General features: G+C 34.4%; 1 protein-coding gene across 1 annotated transcript in view; it reads left to right on the forward strand.

Annotated features, from left to right (window-relative positions):
- Positions 1-1,833: 1,833 nt before the first annotated feature.
- Positions 1,834-23,902, forward strand: part of LOC108566783 (fibrous sheath CABYR-binding protein-like) — a 38,756-nt gene continuing 16,687 nt past the window's right edge. Inside the window, exons 1-3 of the mRNA XM_017926827.1 lie at positions 1,834-1,997; positions 17,771-17,981; positions 20,268-20,609. Coding sequence (XP_017782316.1) covers positions 17,817-17,981; positions 20,268-20,609 — 507 coding nt within the window. The 5' untranslated portion in view covers positions 1,834-1,997; positions 17,771-17,816. The remainder of the gene's footprint in view (positions 1,998-17,770; positions 17,982-20,267; positions 20,610-23,902) is intronic.

Below are 23,902 nucleotides of genomic sequence, written 5' to 3' on the forward strand. Positions count from 1 at the left end.
AATTTTATGACTTTATTTTAAGCAGCGTACGTGTAATGATTAAATAGTTCAATTGAAATTAAAATATTGTTATTTTTCTTTCTACAATTTACATAATTCATAAATATAATTTAGCGTTGAAGCATTCACTTTTCTATAATTATAATATATTATTTTTTTACAATTCTTACGCTACAAATAATTATATTTAATTAAATTATAAATAGAACTATTTTACGCACTTTCTATTAGAATTACAACATAATTCATATTTTTTTCTAACGGCAATTTAAACTCGATTTATCTACGTACAATGATTTGGTTAGTAATCTAACAATTCTGTATTTAATATTTTACATGATTCATGTTGAAATTACAACATATTTCGTAGATTTCTACGTTAAAAATGTGCGTTTTTAAGTTATCATAAAGACAATAACGAATAAATAGATTAATACGCAAATATTAATTAAAATTGCATTGAAATTGTTGCTTTCTATTAGATAAATATGCATATAATTGTATTTGATGCGAATTGGATATTTAATAGCGAATAGGGTAAATAGGTGGAACCGCGTGTTCTGATTGGTTGCGCACGGGCCATAGACCGAACGCTGATTGGTTGAATATGGAACATCAATAAGAAATAGCCAAATTTAACTCAATAACAAAATGTCTGACAATACAACATTTTAAGTATCTTTATATGCACAACTTTCATTGTTTCTAATAAGAAATTAATGAATGCATATTGTACAAATGTTCACGCGTGTTTATTAAATAGAAAAATATCGGTGGCAAACACAAGCCCGACAACCGAAATCGCGTCTATCAAAATCCCGAGTGTATCAAAATCCCGACGTTCTAAATCTCGGCTGGCTCAAAATCCCGACGTTCGAAATCCCGACTATGTCAAAATCCCGACTATATCGAAATCCCGACTATATTGAAATCCCGACAGTGTCTGGTAGTCGGTAGTTTAACATAGTCGGGATTTCAAGTGTCGGGATTTTAATACAGCCGAGATTTCGAACGTCGGGATTTTGATACACTCGGCATTTCGGTTGTCGGGCTTGCGATATAAACCAGAAAAATATACGTAAAATTCAGGAAAGTAAGTTTGTTTACAAAATAATGCAATTGCGACCTTAAATAATATAATTCTAATTTGAAAATTCTATTGTTATTCATTGATTTTAGTTGAAATTAATCATTTTGTAATATTTTCTTAATTAATAAATAAATATAATGGATTGGAAAGTTTCTAAAATAAATCTAAAGATAATATTTTGAATATTTGAATTATAATTGTTTCATTTATGCAATTGAATCATATTTTAAAATAAATGTATTCATTTTAGCTTGTTTTATGCAGTTAAAGTATTTGATTATTCAATGAATTTGTAAAGAGTGTTGCCTACGTTGATTGTGCAATAAACTTATGTAACGGTTATTGCTGCCCGCTTTGATTTCGACTTATCGTTTGTTAATTGAAACAATGCTCTGGGGTTGTAAGATATATCGAGTTAAGTTGATTTGTTGCATATTGATTTCGCTTAACTCTGACGGTTTAGGGAACTGTAGCAGTAGAAGGCTGTGCCCTTTGTACAGCCACCAACAACCCTTGTAATTGGCGTCCAATGAATCATCAATTTAATTCATTGCCCTAATGCCAGTGCGTTTGCATTTACACTGTACGTACACGCACCGATCCCCTTTCTTGTACGCGGGAGGGTTGAAAGTCCAGGGTTCGGCGCACCACACCCTCCACCCGTCCCTCGAGGGGTTTAGCGACCGACCGGCGGGGTTTTTTTAAGGTTGGCAGCGCGCGGCGCGGCGTCCCAAACCCAAACGCACCAATGGTTGTTGGGTATCTGGTGGGGAAGCCATCACCGCCATCTTTAGGAGCAAAGTTGCGCGGACGCGGGTTTTAGTATACCCAAAGTTGATCATAAAGTGCGCCGGCTTTTGTAAACCCGCTGTTTGTGCTTTAATTACAAGGAATATTAAGAGCCTAGGTGAGTCCGACAAAACCATCATCAATTAGAAAGTGTGCGGAATAGCTGGACGGACACCGGCAGCAGGTTTTCGCCGCCCCCGAGCGCGTATTGTTCGAGGAAATCCGATTCACGAAAATTTTTTTTTTCCGAAGAGATGCACCGAAAAAGACATACATATAGAGAGAAGAAAAAAAAAAGACCTAACGAACACCGCTCCACACACCGAAGAAACCGGCTGCCGGTACCGAAAAACTATTTTTTCTCTTTGTTTGTTGAACCATTCTTGTGTAGTGTAGCATTTTATCAACGCAAATGTAAGAATAATCATTGTTTCGTCCACGCCGGTTTTGCGTCCATGCTCTTTTGTTTTTTTTTTATTGTTTGTTTCTATTGGAAACAATCGCTAAAATCCTGTTTGCAATTTCAAAAAAAAAAAAAAATCATAGTATTTTTATTTATATTATTTTTGGATACCCAAAGATTATTTATTAAAGAAATAAAAATGTTGGTTCGTTTCGCTCGAGGGTGGGTTCGGTTTCCTCCACCGATGGGGAGCCCCCCTTCGGCAGCTGTCACCTATACTCGGAGGGTGTTGGTTTTGGGCACTCTGGTTGGGTACCCACATGTCTGCAACGTTGCCAAACGAGCGTTGTTCACAAATATATAGCAACAACTTTTGTCTTCTTCTGCTGCACCGCCGTCGCCCCCCCGCGACTCATCCGAATTCCCGCCGCCACCACTGGTGGACCTTTCCCTCCTTTGTCTCCTCCGCGCCTGGACCATCTGAAACACCATCCACCATTCAATACTTATACACACACAACACAAAAAAAAAATATTATTCTTGTAACCATCCCACATCCATGCCTTATCGCTCTTTTGTTTATAAATATGTATCGGATATTTACATTATTCCACAGCAATCTATGCGTAAGCATTTCTTATAATAATAATAAAAGTCAAAGAAAACACTTTATGAAAACAATTAAAATTTTAGGAAAATCTGCTTGAATTGCAGAATTCCGCATTTGATAAAATACAAAATGGCTGTTAATTCAATATTGCATTATAATCTTCAAAGGCTACAAATACTTAACATTATATTTTGACTATTTTTTTTTAAATATTAGTATTACTTTTATTATTAAATATTGTGAAAGTAATTGAATGAGTCATTGAAAACTGATATTAGCGGATGGGACGATCCAATTAATTGATAATAATAAATAAATGAAACCGAGTATTTGAAACCGTGTACAATGAAATTGGAATCGGAGTAACTTTCAAATATAGTGTATTCAATTTCGTTATGAAACTATTTACTTGCTGTAGTATGTATACATTTTCCTCGCCCATATGGAGATAAGAAGGTGCACATACAATAACGTTTGTATTTGGTATAAATAAAAAAGAAATAATAAATATATATATATATATGGCAAAGAACCCAAGGCCGTAGCAATACACAAGCATGCATATTCTGTTACTTGCTTTCTTATTTCTTCAAACCTTCTTAATCCAGCCTTACATAAATGGGTGTGTTCTCGCCGGCTTCGATTCAATCTCCTTGTTTCTCCCCCAACCCAAAACAAAAAGTAAAGAAAATCAGATGCACCACGTGCTTTACTTTACTTTATTTATAAAAAATAAAATATGATTGAGAAATCGATTGTAAACGTATTTTATTACAAACGGTTGAGCAATTGCCGGAGCAGCAAATAGTTGTTAAATGCTGAGATAGATCCCCGTTCCGTTTTGGTAGAGGAAGGCGAGGAAATGGACTGTTAATTACGTAACCGAGCGTGAAATTCGTGTTATGCAAGTAGGCTTTAATTGCTGGAAGATGTTTAACACGTCATTATTCATCAAGGAATAAAAAGAACAACGTTAAACAAAACAAAGAGATTAATTTTATTTTTTTTTTCTTCTCTTCGATGAAAATATGTTTGTGCCATTAATATACTACTGACTCTGCTCCGATGTTTATCTCCACCGGTGGAGCGTAAGATGTTGGAAAAAGAAATGAAAAACGTAAACAGGAAGTTGCATGCACACTTCGTGCTCATTGGTAGAGAGATGCGACACAGAATATTTTGTTTGATTTTTTTTTATACCTTTTTGGATATTCGATTTGAATGAATTATAATAATAATAATAAAATAGTTACGTGATTGGAAAATCTTGTACTTTATCTCTTCATATACTTGGATTATTGGACAAATATTTAAAATAATTATTTTTGGATGTTGAATTTGAATGAATTACAACAATAATAACAAAATAGTTACGTGATTGGAAAATTTTCTATTTTAAGCTTATACTTGGATATTTGGATAAATATTGTACAAAGTAGTTGAAATTTAATTGGGTAATAGAAAATAGTTAAGTGAATGAAAAATCTTGTACTAAAGCCTAACTTTTGATAAATTTAGATAATAGGACAAATATTTTAAAAGGTAGTTGAAATGTTTAATTTTCAATGGAAAATTAGGAATAATATTTTATAACTAAAATACTCTATTAATTGTTACAAGTAGGTTTATTAAGGTTGTACAAATACTTGTCAAGTATCTTTTAACGGTTTACTTTAAGCTTATCTCTTCATATACTTGGATAATTGGGCAAATATTTTTAAAAGTAGTTGAAATTTAATCATTTTTTGGGTAATAGAAAATAGTTACGTGAATGAAAAATCTTGTACTAAACCCTAACTTTTGATATACTTGGATAATTGGACAAATACTTTAAAAAGTAGTTGACATGTTTAATTTTTGTTACGCGAATAGAAAATTAGGAATAATATTTTATAACTCTATTAATTGTTCAAGTAATTGGACTGTAGCAAGTATAGGTTTGTTAAAGTTGTACAAATTCTTGTCAAGTATCTTTTAATGGTGAATGTTGCAATTTGTACTTTAAGTTTATCTCTTCATATACTTGAATAATTGGACAAATATTTTAGAAAGTAGTTGAAATTTAATCATGTTTTGGGTAATAGAAAATAATTACGTGTATGGAAAATCTTGTACTAAAGCCCAACTTTTGATATACTTGGATAATTGGACAAATACTTTAAAAAGAAGTTGACATGTTTAATTTTTGTTACGCAAATACAAAATTAGGAATAATATTTTACAACTCTATTAATTGTTCAAGTAATTGGACTGTAACAAGTATAGGTTTGTTAATGTTGTACAAATACTTGTCAAGTATCTTTTAATGGTGAATGTTATAATTTGTACTTTAAGCTTATCTCTTCATATACTTGAATAATTGGACAAATATTTTAAAAAGTAGTTGAAATTTAATCATTTTTTGAGTAATAGAAAGTAGTTACGTGTATGGAAAATCTTGTACTAAAACCCAACTTTTGATATACTTGGATAATTGGACAAATACTTTAAAAAGTAGTTGACATGTTTAATTTTTGTTACGCGAATAGAAAATTATGAATAATATTTTATAACTCTATTAATTGTTCAAGTAATTGGACTGTAACAAGTATAGGTTTATTATCGTTGTACAAATACTTGTCAAGTATCTTTTAATGGTGAATGTTGTAATTTGTACTTTAAGCTTATCTCTTCATATACTTGAATAATTGGATAAATGTTTTAAAAAGTAGTTGAAATTTAATCATTTTTTGGGTAGTAGAAAATAGTTACGTGTATGGAAAATCTTGTACTAAAGCTCAACTTTTGATATACTTGGATAATTGGACAAATACTTTAAAAAGTAGTTGACATATTTAATTTTTGTTACGCGAATAGAAAATTAGGAATAATGTTTTACAATTCTATTAATTATTCAAGTAATTGGACTGTAACAAGTATAGGTTTGTTAAATTTGTACAAATACTTGTCAAGTATCTTTTAATGGTGAATATTATAATTTGTACTTTAAGCTTATCTCAAGTCATATACTTGAATAATTGAACAAATATTTTAAAAAGTAGTTGACATTTTTGTTAATTGGACTGTTATAAGTACAGGTTTATTAAGGTTCTACAAATACTTGTCAAGTATCCTTTAACGGTATAATTTGCAATTGCAAATGAAGTTGTATTTTGTCGATTCATATCTGTTTTTTTAGTAATAATTAATTGATTGAAGTTCTTCCTGCTTTCTCAAGTTTCTTTTGATTATCGTTTGATCGAAGAACTGAAATTCTGCGGGTTTTTTTTTCTTGTGAAGATGAGATTAACATGAAAGTGCTTTTGATGTTTTCAAAGAAGAAGGTAGGTGGTGTAGAGTGCGATGTCGAGTGGGGCGCAAAATGCAAATCGCGATTGGATTTTCGATTTTATGCAATGAATAAATTTGAATACCTAATCGAAATCGGTGTTTGTGCGCCGAAGAGAGGAGAGGTGTACCACCTTTGCATATCCTCGAGAGGTGCAATAGAATATTTATTTATATAAGATTAGATGCGAGAAGAAGACCTTGATCGTGAACTTGCTTCGCTCTTGAGATCTTCGTCCTAGACAATGAACCCGAAGACCATCGAAATCTGAGAATCTATGTGGAGTAGACTTAAGATGCGGAGAAGAAAGTCGATGTAAAAAAAAAACAACAAGAAGTTCAGAAGAATAGAAAAGAGCGCGCGAGTTGAGAAGAAGTCGTAATCGAAGATCGTCCGTCGCGCACGTCCGCTTATATAAATAAGTCGAGAGAGTTCACGAGCCGTAGTCGATCGGGCACTAAAGACAATAATAATATCTCGTAAGATAATGGCAGGATCATTGACATTTGAAACGCAATCATCGGTTTGCAGAACGAGAAGCCAGATGGTGTATTTATAGAAAATACACAGCGCATGCAAAAATAAAACAAAGGAGAAACGCAGGAAGAACACCACGAAGAAAAATAAACAAGGAATCATCGATTGTGCATTTAGTTCGTGCCATGATGTATGATTAATTAACATTGTATAATTTTAATTTAATTCGAGTCGAGTTTTTCCCAGAAGCGCCGAAACGCCACAATAAATTAAAGTTTTTAATTAAAAGTCGGCGCAAAAAAAAAAAACAAAGACAAAAGTACAACATACAACGGGTCCGGTTTAGATAACTAATTAGTGTCCCATTAAAACGCGCGCGCCATCGGTTTTAATTAGAAAAAGCGGCGCTCGAGTATAGTAGCCTAGGTTGCGATGAATGCATGGCAAACAAATGAAATGTGTCGAGGATCCGTCCATCCAAATCGAACCTAAAGCATGAAGAACAGAAGTAGAAACAGCAACAACGAACAAGGAATAAATGTGGGGTGATCTTTGCACCGAGGAAAGCTTCTGTTCGTTGATATGCAAGACAAGCGCTTCTTTATATTATAGTTTAATTTTATTGAATCGCAATGGCTTTATTTATTTGTCAGCTACAACAATGGGGTTACAAGGTCGCAGATATCGCAGTCATTGTACTCTCCAACATACCAATTACGAAAAAAGAATTTACAAAAAAAAAATTATATATATATATATAGACACGAAAAGGGGATTGCAGGAAGAGGAGGAATGGGTTGGAAGGAAGGAGGCATTTCGCCTATTTGTCAATATTTATTTATTATTCATGCTATTATAATTTAAGTAATCGTTATTCCATTGGCATAACAATCGAAGCACGATACTTTTTTTTTTTACAAAACTAATTAATTCATTTAAATAATTATCAAAGGAGGTCGTTCAACCCTTGTTAACTACAAGTTTCAACTAAATAAAGTGCAGAATTTTAAGAATCGATTCAATATTCATTAAGATCTTATATTAGGATTATTTTTAAAATTTTGAATTATTAAATCATTTGTAGATTTAAGTTATAAACTAAATATTATACTGTGTAATTGTATATGAAATATAATAAGTTATTCAGTGTTTCGGTCGTATTTACTACCTTCTTCGTACATGACTAAACCAATTAATCCATTTGAATAATTAACAGCGTCGGTCGACGAACTCTCGGAACTGCTGCATCCTTCCCAATTGCACCTATTACACACATAATAATGCGCTGGTAAATGCTATTTAAGTTGAACCTAGATGAACCTTGGTGTCGAGACTAGAGAAGTGTGCTCAGGTGAGGAGGGAACAAAATTGCGGAATGATTTGTATCGGGTCGCTCTTTCTTAATGATCCAACGAGATCCAGTTTTAGTTCCATAAGGAATGCCTTCTTCGCTGAATTAAAAAATGCGGCCGTTAGTAGTTCAAATTCCGCGCAGTTTCGAACTAATTGGAAATCGTTGTTTCCGGTTTCGAATTCTATCTCGACGCGTGGATATTCAAACCAACAAGTATTCGTGTGTGTGTGTGACTTCCGTATTAGAGTATATATTTCATTTCAGAACGTGACCACTTTACGTTATTAATTTCTTCTTCGTTGAAAGCCAAAGAAAAGAAACGGTTGTTTCCTCCTCGATGCATTTAATATTTGACGCTTCAGGACAATTAGGAAGGAGTTCCGGCTCCCTCCGCTTATTGAACGCATTCAAAGATTATTAATCGTAATTGTCGTCTGTCCATCCATTAACGGTTACACTTAAATTGGGAACAATGGGGTTTCGACGAGTCTCACATTTCTTCTATCAATTCAGTTTTTCTCAGGATCATTTCATTCTTACAATTTGTTTAACTTCTGTTAATCTCTCGGTTCGAAGAACCGCTCATTCTCTCTCTTCTAACTGTCCCCAATGTTGAAAAAAAAAAAACGCTTTGCCAGCACATGCTGTTCCAACATGTGTGATTTCCTAACATTTGTTTACGTTTTCACATAAATAGGTAAATATAAAATTATAAATGTTTCAAGAAAATTACAAATACATTTTTTAATAGAAATAATATTTTTTTTAAAATTATATTGAATTTGATGAATGAGAATTGCCGCAATCTTCCGGTGTTTTCCATGTAAATATTAGTGTTTCCATTTAAACGCTACGAATTGATCAACTCTTTTTTTATTTGATGTGATGAGTGTGGTAAACATTATTTCGTCGGTTTATATAAATTACGAATGCCCGAGTGTGTATTTATAGTTGTAGAGGAAATGTGGAATCCCCTATTAAACAAATTCCCTTTCGTAAATAATTGCGGCGGTCATTGCCGTCGTCGACGCCGACGCGCTGCAACAGTAGAATTATGATTCACGCCATATATATTCACCATAAGAAGGAAATAATAATGATAATTATTGTAAATGGTCGAGAGATAAATGGCAGAAGAAAAAAAAACTAAATGTGAGTTATCGAAATGAAAATTTATGATATGCGTCTATTAAGTTCTATTGATTTATGTCTGACATGTTGGATTTATATCACATTAATATTTAATGTGATCTCGTGTAATCAGATATACATGGTCATAAAGGACAGCGACGAACAGAAGATGAAGAAAACAACAACAAAAAAATAAACTCGAGGAGCAAAAGAGAGGCTTCCCCTTGACACCCACCGCGATCTTTAATGTGTATCCAATTGGAAACGGTCGGGATTTTTCTCGTTTCAGGTGAGCGGCTTTACGGAGTCCGACCGAGCTCAAGAAGAGTTTTAGGTCGAGCGTGAGTTAGCTCTCCATTCCTTGCATCGCGCAACAAAATGTTTTTAGTTTGTAATCGTTCGCATCTTTCCAATGTTAGAAGTTTAACAGCAAACAAGAAAAATGGTCACGGAGTGTTTGGTTGCTTCTCGTCCATTTGGATTGTGATGGAATGATCGTTGTCTTGGATGGAAGACGAAGTTGCCGAATTGATCCTCGCTATGTTCTCTTTGCTGAGTCCGATGCAGCTGCTCGGGTCCAGACTGAGGCTCGCCAAAGCGACGATGCTGTCATCCCCGTGGCTGGCATCGATCAGCCTCCTTTTGTCCTTCGATTTCACGCGTCTTATCCTGTGCCTCTGGCAGGAATCGCTGTTTCTTCTGCTTTCGACGTAAGCCTCGAATATCTCTCCGCCGCTTTGAAGATCCCCCTCCGATATTCTGGCTTCCTCGGAATCGTCCTGACGGTCGCCGGGAGCCCGGAAGGGCGGCAACGGAAATTCCGGCATGTTCTCCATCAGTCGCCCAACATCCCTCCGGAAGACGTACCAACGACATATCAGCATTGCGAACAGCGAGAACAGTATTACCGTTATCAGGATCACGTACGAGGTGCCCAGGGACTTCTCGTCGCTGCCGTCCCGGCAATCTCTTATCCCGTTGTTCACCAGGTACGAGTCGATGCAGTCGCCGTTTCCGCACACGAAGAACCTCTCCTTTCGCATATCGTTCTTGCAGACCCTCCGGGCGCAGCGAACCTCGTCCGATTGATCGTAACAATCTGTCTTCTTGTCGCAAATCGAAGTCCTTCCGTAACAGCCCAATCGATCATCGCATTCGAACTCCGTCGCTCCGCACCTCCTCGACGTCGTGTAATTCCACTTGATCGAACTCCTCGACCTTCCGGGAACCTTGTAAGACACCTGGAATTCGTACCCGCGGAACGACTGCGGCTTCTTCGTCAGGTTAACGTTGGCGCAGTACAGATACTCCTCACCATCATCCGATCTCACCTCCAGCGAGACGCAGCAGGGACACACCATTTCCTGGTGGACGATGTCCACTAATTGCAATTCCATGTATCCGTTGCGCGAGGTTATGCGATGCGTGCAACTGCCGTTCTCTTTCGATATGTCGTTGTAATTCAAGCTGGTCAGCACTCCGCCAACGTTGGTCTTCATTTCCTCTGGGCAGGACGACGTCGCCACAAGCGCATTGCATAACACGGCTACGACAACTCGCAGCAATGTTACCTCTGACATTTGTGTTTATTCGACTGTCATTCCTGACATCATCCATTCGTGTTTCTTCTCTTTATCTATTTTTCCATCGGCATATTTATTCGACTTCCCTGTCAATCGTGTGGAACTGTAAATGTTGTAGTAAAACGTAATTTATTCGGACTGCCCGGAGCTCTCCTCGACTTGAGCTATTCATTATTTGCTCAAATGGTAGCCGGCGAGATTAGTGTTATTATTCGCTTTCAGGAAGCATAAATAAGTCATTCCGGAATGAAGCCGTCTTAATTTATCGTTTAATCGCCAACTTAATTGTTTTGCATTTAAAATGGACACGTCACCGTTTTCCCAACATTAATATCACCGAGTTCTCTCAAACGCATTAAATCCCACACAATATTTCCTCAAATTCTATATAATCATACAATAATATTACTAATTAAACATTTTCTAGATCAAATTAAAAACTTACATTAATTTAAAGAAATAAATTACAGATACAACTAGCAACCTTCTACTATAATTTATTACCACAATTGAATATAGTAGTTCCATTTGAAAAATTAGGTTATTTTTGTTTATTAGTAGAAAAATATAGAAAAAAAGATCAAGTCTTCAAGCGTTGATCCATAGTCTCTAATAAATTCAAATGGGAATCTTATTTTCGGACAAATTTTTATGTGAAATGGGACTCTTATATTCGGAGCATCAAATAAAATATCTTAATTTTTCATAAATATCTTCAGAAACAAAGATTTTGTAACTGAAAATTAATTAATGTAAGTGTGTTTGTATATAATAAACTATGAGAAGTTTGTACATCACAATTTAAACTGCGCAATGTTCATTGTAAATTATGCATGCTTTCGCAGTGTTTGAGAATAATTGTTTTATTTTTTAATCTGCATCTCTCGGAAAAGAAGACGTGCGTGCTCATTTCGTGAAAACACACCGCGAGTGGTTTATGCAATTAATGGGGAAATAGTTGGAGCGTTTGGCAATCGTCCAAAAACGGATAAGAGAGCACAATAGTTTCCATTCAATTCTTCCGCAAACTCTGCAATCTTCTAAAACATGAATGATTCATGTTGGGGAAAATGCAATTAATCAACATCGCTTCCAACATTGACCCGAATTCTTCTATTCGGTATGATGATTTCCGTTGAAAGTAAAAATTCCTGAACTTTTTATCGTCTGCATTTAATTCCATCCGTTTTTTATCTATTTTCCTGAAATTCTATTGAAATAACAATCATTTTCTTCTATTAAATGAAAATATCACTATTTTTTTTTGTAATTAATGAAGATATCTTAGGTGTGTCTTTAATGGTTAGTAAATATTGATAGTTAGAGTAAATTGTAAATAAATGAAAAGCGCGCACAGATTGCGGTGCTGCAGTGAGAAGAAGCTAAGTGATAAAATTATAAATTCCACAGAAGCTCAACAAAGTGGATCTTATCTGAGTCCAAACATGGATCGCAGGTAAATATTTCGAATTCCCCAATGCGCCTCCTCTTGCTGTTACGGACACACGTAGGTAAAACCTTTTTACGGTGGACGAAGTAGAAGAAAATAAAAAGATTATATGGAAGAATGGATGAGAAGAGAACCTGACCAGTTTGTAATCTAGGTTCCGAGATAGGCGAATCCCTGCCGCTAAATCCTTTCTCTACCATCCATTCAAAAAGAAACTCGAAGTGTTCTCTCCTATCTTCTGGAAATTCAATTTATCAATTTAAAACGTAATAAATAAACAGGATAGAAAGAACATTTCAAATATTGGTTTGGCGTTTACACAACTCGTTTAGTATTTTATCACGGTACAGGTAAAATAATAAATGCATTGGAATGCACCGGAACTTCAACTTCCTGAAACCTTTCTTTTTTTTTTAAATTTTCGCTTTGTTACAAGTTAACAGTTATCTAATCTTTGTACAGAAATACCCATAATTTTTAACTTATTCTTTATTTCGTTTTTCCATCAATTGTGAGACAAGGTAGTAAAAAAGCATCTTCTGGTCCCATATGTAAATTCCTTAACACAAAAATATTAGCAGGTAGCAAGAAAAATGAAAACAAGACATTTTTTACGACGAAATTTTGCTTTTAAAGAAACCTTGCAAATTGTAATGTAAATAAGCTACGAGTATTAGCAAATTTGTATTAGTTACAACATTTTCAAGCCAAATAAATTATATAAAATACATAGCTTTTATTTTAAAGAAAATTCAAATAATTTTATAAAAGTTACAAGAAAATTAAAAAAAAAAGTGATATAAAGACGTTTCTTTAAGGAAATTTTTAAATAATATTGTAAACAACTCAAAGATTGTCAAATTTGGATAAGAAATACAGTTTTTTTTGAATCTCTAAATAAAAATCGTGAGAATAAATTACATAAAGCTAATATTTGCATAATCAAATAGCTCGAAATATCGGTAACAAATCTCCGGGTCTAACTGAAAATAAACGCGCGTTTTTTTTTCTTCTTACTCTTCGTGCAACTTTTTTTTTTCGCATGCAAATATTGGATCTTCGTTATCTTTCCTATACATTTATATATATACAATTTTGTTATCGTGCAAATATTCGCTCTGCAAACAACAGACTATCCGACGTATCGCATGTAATTGGACGGAATTGTGCGAATAAATACACTTAACTGCTCTCCATCCAAAGCAATCTCTTTAGCAAACATATAAAAATAGAGATACTCTAAAAATAATAACGATAATTTTTTCAATTATTGTTCCAGCATTTATTATTTAAACCAGCGTTACGCAACATTTGGAATGAGTTAAATTTATTAATGACAGTTGTCAAAGAAAGTTAAATTTTAAGTTATAAAAAGTTGGGTCGCACGGTGACAGTTGTTACTATGTGTCAAAGCAAGTTAAATTTTAAGTTATAAACCGTTGGGTCATACTGGGACAGTTGTTACCATGTGTCAAAGCAAGTTACATTTTAAATTATAAACAGTTGGGTCGCACTGTGACAGTTGTCACCATGTGTCAAAGCAAGTTAAATTTTAAGTTATAAACTGTTGGGTCCCACTGTGACAGTTGTCACCATGTGTCAAAGCAAGTTAAATTTTAAGTTATAAACTGTTGGGTCACACTGGGACAGTTGTCACCATGTGTCAAAGCAAGTTAAATTATAAGTTATAAACAGTTGAGTCGCTCTGTGACAGCTGTCACCATGTGTCAAAGCAAGTTAAAAATAATAGTTGGATTACTCAAGAAAAAGTTTGAGAAACGCTGATATAAAGTTTATGTTAACTATTGAAATTCTTAAGAAAACTTGTGAAAAAACGGAGGCTGTAAAGGAGATTTTGTCTGTGTAATAAACAGAAGTAATTAAGTTTTATATGAAATTGTTCAATAACAAAATGTTTATAATGAGGATGCTCGTATCGAGTGCGTGGGTGGAATATGGTTGAATTGTGAATCATTTTGTATCCGTAGAAATTTGTGCTGATACTAAAACTGGTATATTTTTAGCACGCATTTCGAGAACGCTTTATCAACGAAATAGATATAAACAAGCGCGACAACACATGATATATTTACCAAGAAGCGAGTATCAAATTGGAGATGGTTATTTTAAATATTCTCTTTGATTATCGGTTCTTGGATTAGCTAGACTCCGATTAGGGTTTACAATTTTTAGTTAGGAAGGGGGCAGAGAATTACGTTGACTTGTTTCCTTCTTCCTTTGTCCACATTACATTCTTAGTCTCTCCCTCCTACCAAATAAAAAAAAAAAAGAAAAACCATTATCGTCTGTCCTTTTGTGATTCCTTTTGGAATAATAATAACCGACTGACTATTCAAAAAGCATTTGGTGTGTGTGTGCAGTGACACAGTTCCTTCCCTCTCTCCAAACCAAATTTGTGCTCCATCCTCAACACACACACTACGGCTTTGTGTTTTGTAGTAAACTGTGATTCTTTCCAGTCCCATAGCTCTTTTCCAGCGGTTACTAGTGTCTGGCGTTGAGGAACAGCAGCAGCACACATTTTTATATACATGTAGTATAAAGTACACTTGTTTTCGTTGTGTGAGCTTCTCTTCATTTTCCCCTCCCCCTGTGTTCTGCAAGAGTGCGATTGTTCCTCAGGCTCTTACAAAGTGATATTAAAAAAAACAGTGTTACCAAATCCTAAGCCAGGATTAAATTAGTTTTTTTTTTGGATTATAACGTAATAATAGGTAACTTTTTTTTTATATAAACCTTTCGCTCCACATTCGTGCCTTCACGCTCGAATTTGAAGAGAACAATTTTCATAATCATCCTTTGTCCGTTACAACATGATAAATCTCTTCGTATATATCTATATATATATTTTTTACTCGTTCCTCATCATCGAAATTACCAACAGTTATTCGATTATTTTTTTTTTTAATTTATATTTTCCTTTATCTAATGTTGAATAATTGCGTAACAGAATTTTGATCGAAGACGCCTTGATTACATCCCATTCTTCGTGCTTCGAACTCTTTCCGTTCAGTTTTCGCATTTGCGAAATGGGCATTTAAATGATGCATGGGAAATTGGTTCATGGCCGTTGCGCGCATAAACACAACCAGCAATTCTGCATACATATTTTTTTTGAAATTGCAGACTTGGAAAAGGATAAAAAGTACAGAAGGAGATACATTTTTATTTTTTTTAATTATCAATAATTTTCTTTAAACAATTATAACTATTTATCCAATTTAAAACAACACAAGTTTCCTTAGAAAAACACAAATAACTTCTTTTTAACATTGATAGATTCATTACCACCATCATCATAAAATGTACTGCATATATTTTGCTTTTGTTATTCCAGTTAACACTTTTTTTTTTCTTGTTATTCACACACTAGATTCGTAAACACTTATAAATATCTATTCTTACCTTTTTCTTCTTCACATTCTGAAGAATCATCATATTTTTTATTATTTTCAATAAATATATTGTTGATTTCTACGCCAGAAAAGTCCTTCAAATTTTTTACAACTATGGCCTATTCATCAACGATTTATTGCATTCCTTCTGTTTGGACATTTATGTATAAACATCTTATGAAAAAAAACTTTTTGAATCCTCCAGTATCGTTATTAAATAAACAGCTTTTAGTTTTTTAAACAAAACCAAATTGGACACAATTTCATAATACAAGGGTTGCTTTGTTCTATTTGTTAGTGTGTATATGAAAAGAAGGAATGTTAAGACTTAGATCAATTAAGACAACAGCGCATTCATTATATGGGTAATATTTCTCACATTTATAGATCTTTTGTCCTACAATTAATCGCATTGTATTGTTATTATTATTAGCCATTGTGTGAATACTTTCAATAGAACTTTTAATTGCTAATTATTAAACAATTTGAACTATTCAAATTACAATTTAATCCTTAACAAATATAAAATTATTTTAATTTAATAATTTCAAACTGAATATCCTTTGTATTTATTAATATAAAAGCTATTTGTGTAAATATTTTCCAGTCATCAATAATGTTTTATTCATTGTCGACGTTATTGTTTCACTTTTTTTTTATTTAACAATTTGCTTCTGTAAAAGGAATGCATTAATGAAATCGTTGTTTGTTTAACAGAAAAATGAAGCGAAAAGTTTCCAATATTTTTTTAAATTTAATTTGTAAATTATTTAATTATTGTACAGAAAAAATGATGTTTTACAAATTTGCAAAAGTTTCGTAAATTATAATATGTGTATTTTATTTGTATATTATGCAGAAAGAAATAACTTGTTTCCGTTTTTAGTTGCACTAAATTACCGGATGCGTTAATAATTTAGCGTTTTTTCTACTTCTTTTGCTGCGAGTCTTCTGCATTGAAATACAAAATGCGTTTTAATAAATTTAAAGCCAAAATGGAACACATTTTGTATAAGCCCACCTGCTCCGAAAAATCAAGTTTTTTTCCAAGTTTTGACCATTAAGATTCATTAAATCGAAACTGCATCGTTTCTATCATTCAACAAATTAAGAAATTTTATATTTTTTTAAAGATAAAATTATAATAATTATTGAATTAGATTTTATTTCTTCTAATTTGAAAACAAAAATCAATTAAGTGAATTTAAGTTCACTTTCTTTCGAAGTAATTAAAACGAGTGCTTTTACGTTGTAATAAATTTATTAGTGGAAAGTTATTGCTAATTGTTATATAAGAAATAATTTCTAATGTATTTTATATGTATTTATTATGCATTATTTTTGTTATAATAATAGAAATAATCAACAATTGCATAACTTTTGCTAATATTAAGTTGCGAATTGTGGTGAATTTCATTGTTGATATTTCCGCTTAACGCGATGATTAATTTATGTTGTGCTGCGTTGATGAGTAATGAGAAGTCGGCGCCCGACATAATAATGAAAATTTTATGATTCAATATCTTAACAATTTTGTTTATTGCCTTAAGTGTTGCAGTAAACAAATAAATCGCTCTTTAAAAAAACACACACACACTCATTTCAAAGTAAACTAAACTGTAGAAGCTTCTACATATTTTATTTATTATGTAAACCGAATCGTTGCGGCGAGGAAAAAAAAAAGATAATAAGATAGCTTTGGAAAGTTTCGTAAGCGCGGTTGAGTAATGCGAATTTCCAGTACCTTTTTGTTTGAAATATTATTATCTTATCACGGGTTTTGTATTTTTTTATGAAATAATAGTATGAGTAATGGATGAAAGAGGAAACTTCAATTTGTAAAATTGATATGAGCGATATGCGCTGTAACAGGAATAAAGTGTAATAATAATAATAAAAAAAGAGTTACGTAAATAATGAAGGTATCTTTTTATTTTGCAAACATTGGGATCGTCTGACATTTTCAGTAGCGTCAAATGTCAGGGAGTGTCGGGAAACGTCTGTCCCCCCGACAAATCGCTTTAGTTTTCGGTGCTTTTTCAATGCAGGACGTATTTCAATTGTTTGCTTTTGTTTCTAAGTTAGGTGAATGCGTTTTGGTTATTGTTTTATTAATGTTTCTTTTGTTTTCATTGCAGATATTAAGGATTAATCAGTAAATAAGACAAATATAAATTAGAGACAATGGGTGCGAAACAGTCCAGGAGGTCAGTCGACATCACCACATCGCCGAAGAAAGGAGAGGCCGAGAGTCCCGTCGAGGGTGAAGGAAAAGTGGAGAAGATCGGCGATCTGGACGCCAAGGTCACGACGAACGGAACCGCACCTCACACCGAAATAGAATTCGCGGTGAGCAAAACTTCTTCTCCTCCTCATCATCATCTCTTTTTCTACCTAAAAATCATCCATCCCGCATCCTCTCTAATTATACACGGGCCATATGCAAAGAATCCACTTCCTTTGTCGTTTGCCAAACGAGAATTACCAAATCCATCACAAGGAAATGAAACTCAATCGAAGACTAATTTCACATTATTCTAAAAAAAAGAATCATAACAAGAAAAATTCATTTCCCAAAAGACGGCGTCTCATTCTTCTGTACATTTGACAGCCTGTTTTCTCTTTGTGGATAGATATGAAATATTTCGTTTGGTCTCGCTCCGACCTTGTGCACTCTCCGGGTATATAAAACATCAACAGCTGTGCACGTTTTAAAGATAGTCATTTTGCCTCTCTCGTTTATGCGAAAACTGGATTCTTCTTAGGCCTGTTATAATTTCTGCAAGAGAAAAAAACAAAAAGTTCGAAACCGTACAAAAGAAAAGTCCAACCGAATCTTCATTTATAATTGGTCGTTTAGTAGTAGTTTCCCATGAATATACACTTCGGTCTTATTGGATTCCATTAACTATTTCTCCGAACGATGTTTCGATGATCAATTAGCTGCAATGAGGAACGTGTAATTAACTTAATCATTTACAATTGCATATAAACAAGAACATCGTCTTTCGGTTTCGGTCTATATTTATTTATTTATTTACCAACCAATATATCAATTATTTCTCACATTTACATTTTGCAGAAACAATTAATATTAAAGTTATGTATCTTTTTTAATCTTATCACTAATTTAATAATTTGTTAATTCTAATTGCAATTTGTAAAACTCCAATTATTGTGTAGATAATTACAATTATCATTTTTCTATATAATTGCAGACAATTTTCATATTTAGAAAAACATTTATATAATTATGTTTTTGTTAATTATCTTGTCTTTTTTGTCATAAATATTTTCTTTAAGTAAACTTTGTCAACTTGTGCATACTTGAAACGTCCGTTTCTTTATTTAATCAAGAAAATACAATTCCTAATAGAGGTATGTTTGTTCGTTTCTAAGAATCACTTGAAAACAATTCACTGCATTTTAAGTTAGTGAAGTTTTCTATTTTCAAATTTCCTTGTATTCTCAAAAGAAAAAATGTGTTTAAGTAAACTTTGTTGTTTAATCAAGGAAATATCTTTCTGAATAGAAGATTGTCCGTTTTAAAGAAATCAAACCATTGAAAAGGGGAAAAAAACTGTGTTTACATAAGGATTTTTTCGTTTACCAAAACCTCTCGATGTTTTTTTTTTGTGAACCTATCGTTTTCGAGTCCATTAACAGCGCTGGCATTTTTCTTCTCGCCCATCGTCAGCTTGCTTTAATTGCGATAATTGGGTGGAAGCTGTGGAAAAACCCGTTTCCCAAATTTGAGTTAATTAAGGCGCGGCAGATGGTGCGAGACTAGTTTTTTTTCTTCTTCCTCTCTTATTCTGTCCTCTCCTTCTGCACTACTACCAATTTTTTTTTAACAACCCTCTGGTGCGTCTCCTCAATGATAAGTTAAGCAATTAGAGAAACGCTTGCTACTACCAGCACGTCTCCACAATCAATTCTTTTCTCTTTTTGGTTTAATTAATTGATTCCTGATGATAGCAGTTATTGGGTCGTAAAAGAAGGTTTATTGTGTATATATTTACAGTTCCATTTTGTTGCCATGTAAAACGGCGTTGATGATGTGGAGGTTTTTCTTCTCACACCACTGATCACACAAACACCGTATTAATAGGGGTCCATTGTGACAGGGTTAGGCCTAGGTTACTGGCCGTGACCAAGGCCGCTGGTGCCTGTATCCTCTGCTCTCTCCTCTCCAACCAAAGGTTTTATCCTTCCTTTTTATTTCGTGTTCTTCATTTAAATGTTGTTTGTGTGTACGTATTGGTTCGTCAATTGAGGTACGATTAGTTCTCTGTCATGCCTCATCCATGCTCTCACCCGTATAATGATGACCAGTTACTACCGCTGCTCTCCTTCTTTTTTTTTCTATACCCTCGACCATTCGCACCGTCTATTAATTACACGATTCCTAAAATTACACATGCTCTCTTCAACCTTTTTCATAATTCATCCCACCGAGGAAGGTCTTCGACTAGTCCTTCCACGCACTAGCATTACGAGTTTATTAAATTTTTTTTTTTATTCCTTTCGGTCGAGAGCAGTCCACGACAAACTCGTTTCTACTGCATCATCATCATCATCATCCATCGTTTTATTTGTATTGCGCTAATCCAACCGTTTCACCTTGTTTTTTAGGACAAAGAGGAAGGCGAGAAGAAGGAAGATGGCGATGTGATAAAGGCCAACGGTGTGCCCGAGGCGGCCGCCGCAGCAGCAGCAGAATCCACAGAGGCTAAGACGCCTGTGGAGGCGGAGGGCGGAGATCAGCTGAACGAGACAGCAACCACCACAGAGGTGAGCACGGAGAAGAGCACGGACGAGAAGAGCTCCGACGAGAAGGCCGACGAGACACCGGACAAGGAGAAGAAAAAGAAAGAGAAGAAAAAGAAGTGGTCTTTTCGGACAATCTCGTTCTCCAAAAAGTCAAAGCCCAGCAAGGACATTGATAAGAACGGTGATGTGAAGGAGGAGGAAGAGGTGAGTTTATATGTCTTCTCAAAACCTTTTTTTAGCTGCTGCTCTCTCACGAAACCATATCGTTTTTTTTTTTTTCGTTTATGGAACGTGATGAGAGTAATTGTGGAAACTACAACTGAAAATAAAAATAATAATTACCACCTGGACACGCAACGGTGCGTGTAAAAAGGTCTCCCTCAGAAACCGCTTTCTGTTTCCAACTCCTATTTTCATCATACAATATTTATATTTAATATATAAAAATAATACGGAAAGTTCTCGTGTAAATCGAGTGCAATCAATTTCAATTGAAACCCCACATCCAAAAATGCACAAGGGGGAAAAAAATCCATTTACTCGACACACACAGATGTCGTCGTGCATAGAATTTATATGCACCCTTCTATAGCTTGTCAAAAACTGTTATCAAACGATCTTTTATTTTATTAAGGCGTTGACTTGGCAAACACACATTTCACATTAGGCTTAACAAACTATATTTCTGGTTTCCAGAAGCCAGGTGGTGCACAATGACCACGACGACTATTACATTTTTTTTTTTCGACTTGGAGCTTGGAATTCAATTTCCTGTACCGTTCGACTTCCTGGCTAGTTTACGAAATCGTGCGGCATATTTCGAAATGCGTTTTCTAACCATAGCCATAGCATGCCCCATGGTATTTGTCCATTTTTGATGCCGGTTCACGAGGCGCTAACCGTTCCATACACAATATGGCGACACTTCCTGTGCGCCTCCGAACGTGATCCAAATGCAATTTCCTGTTTTGAGCCGTTCGATTTTGTTTTCCCATTTCACAGTTAAAAAACGTGCGGCTTCTCTTGTAATAAATAGGAAGAAGCAAAAAAAAATAATACATCGGAAATTAAAATATTTATATAAAGCAATGATCGCTTAATTAGATCCACTCGTTCAGGGGTGATGCGTTGGGTGGTCGTGGGTTTCGGTTTTCTGGATGCGGTTGCTATGGTCACCGCCGTTTGCGTCTCCTATCGATCCAGGCGGCGTGCTAGGGCTGAAGCCACCGCCGCCGCCAACCCTAAAAACCGCCCCTCGTCCATCATCCCTTTTGTTTTGCAATTAAACAAACGCACCGGAGGGAGAGGATGAAACCGAACGAGATTACGTTTATTAATTGCGAACGGATTTTGCTTGATATTCTGATGCAAATAGAAAATATAGAGAAGATGGAAAATGAGAAGAGTAGATAGAGGTGTCCTGTGGGAAAAATGTTTGAATACTCCCGGCTTTTAATTCACCCCTCGACCGTGGAAGGGCTTTATAGTGCTCAATCTCAGGGGGAGCAGAGAAACGTGTCGACTTGAATTAAAACATAAAAAAAAATGTATGTGGAGAGGACGTGTAAATTTTCTAACGCAACACACTTCAGGATTATCACGCGTCGTTCGTTCGTTCGTTCATTCACTCTCTCGCGCCTTTTAAAGGACGAGCCGAGTATTTTCTGAATTACAAATTTCTTTTGTATCGTCGCGTTTCCTGCGTTTCATTCAAATGAAATAGAAATAATTGATATTCAAACGCACTTTGATTCTATCTTTATCCAACGTTTAATGGTAATCGTATATAATTCATTAATATTCGATTTGAACCAATTTATTCCGTCTAATTTAGTATTCAACAAATTTAAGTTTATAAAAAAAAAACACCGATTAAGTCAATACTCAATCAGTGTTTAAAATACTAATGATTACTGTCTTTGAATAAATCATGAAGCAAATACTGATAGATTTTTGACAAGTAAATTTTTTTTTTATAAATATTATAGCTTTTGAAAAGTTTGTAGACAACTTAAAAGAAATTATGAAATTTCTATTAATTAATCTTCAATTTAAAAAAAATAACATTCTAAATGTACTTTGGAAACAAGGTACATAAATAAAGATTATTAAACTTTTAAAACTTTGGTTATACAAAATTTCCGCCCTTAAAACATGTTTTATCTGTTCGAAAGTTTTAGCTACAATAATAATAAAAAAAACTACGTTAAAAATGTATATCACTCTATTGGATGAGCAGGGTAGGGCATCAATTATTTCCTCTCCGTTTCCATGCGAAACTCGCGTATTTGTCCTAGTTGCGAGTTTTATATTTGCTCAGAGGGTTGAAACGTATTAGGGGAGAGCCGGAATTATGACACTGAGGGATGGAGGCCGTTCCATCTCTCTCTCTCTCTTACTCCACTTTTATTTTTATGATATTTCTCTCCTCGAGTATTTTTTTTATTTATTTTATTTTACGATATGTGCGAATAAAATGCGATCCTTGAGAATTTATTACGCCCTCTATGAAATATACGGGATTTTTCCAGGACGGTGATAAAAGAAAAAAGTTACGCTCTTGATCCTTTGACCCAACGCGCGGAATTGTTTTTTTTTTGTTACGAAGGCGGCGCATAAAATAAATATACGTAGGGTCATTTATAAATTAGGAACACTCTCGTGTTTGCCGCCCTTCCCTACGTGTTACAAATGCGCAAGGGTTTTACAAATTACGCTCGGCCCTTTTTTTTATGTAGAAGTCGAGGGGTTCTTCGAATAAAGGTTTCAATTTGCATACTGTTATTTTGGGACATTATTCATGGGGATTTTTTTTTTGGCGACGAAACCGCTTCCGGCTTTTTGCTTTCCCTCTTGATTACGACTTTTTTTTTTAATGATTATATTTGTTTGTTTTATAATTATGCGAGTTGCACAATTCAGACACATTTTTCTTACGAAATGTAAGCAAAAAAACTTAACGACGCAGATATTTTGTTATCAATGTAGGGATATTATTATCAAGTAGGTTTATTTAAAAAATAAACTGATAATATTTGCAGCAATAATTATGCAACTTTGCACAAAAAAACACATTTTTTTAGTCGATAGATTTTTGGCTCAGTAAATATATCTAAATAAATTCTTTTTACTAATGTTCAAAAGTGTATTTGGATTTGGCGATTGAAAATGGAAGATGGTTTTAACAGATGCAATAAAAAAAAAGGATGACTTGCTCTTAAGAAGGTATAATTGGGTTTGTGCGGATGAAAATAGGAGACGGTCGAAAGGTGAGTTGGTTGTATAACTCGCAAAAGACTGGGACCTCTCCTCCGTTGCCGCGTTCTTAACCCAAGTGTGTATATTTAGCGCCGGAGTAGGGCAATAGGAGCTTTTCTTCCTGAAAGCCCCCGGAGGTTCGACGCGCGGCTTTCCACTTCTTTCAGGGCGTTTTCGTTATTATTATTATGTAACGCGAAACCCGTGGAACCAGTCTTGTTGGGGCGACCAACAAACTG

This window comes from Nicrophorus vespilloides, unplaced genomic scaffold (genome assembly GCF_001412225.1).
Source record: "Nicrophorus vespilloides isolate i.1.1-1 unplaced genomic scaffold, Nicve_v1.0, whole genome shotgun sequence".
NCBI classification, from domain to species: domain Eukaryota; kingdom Metazoa; phylum Arthropoda; class Insecta; order Coleoptera; family Silphidae; genus Nicrophorus; species Nicrophorus vespilloides.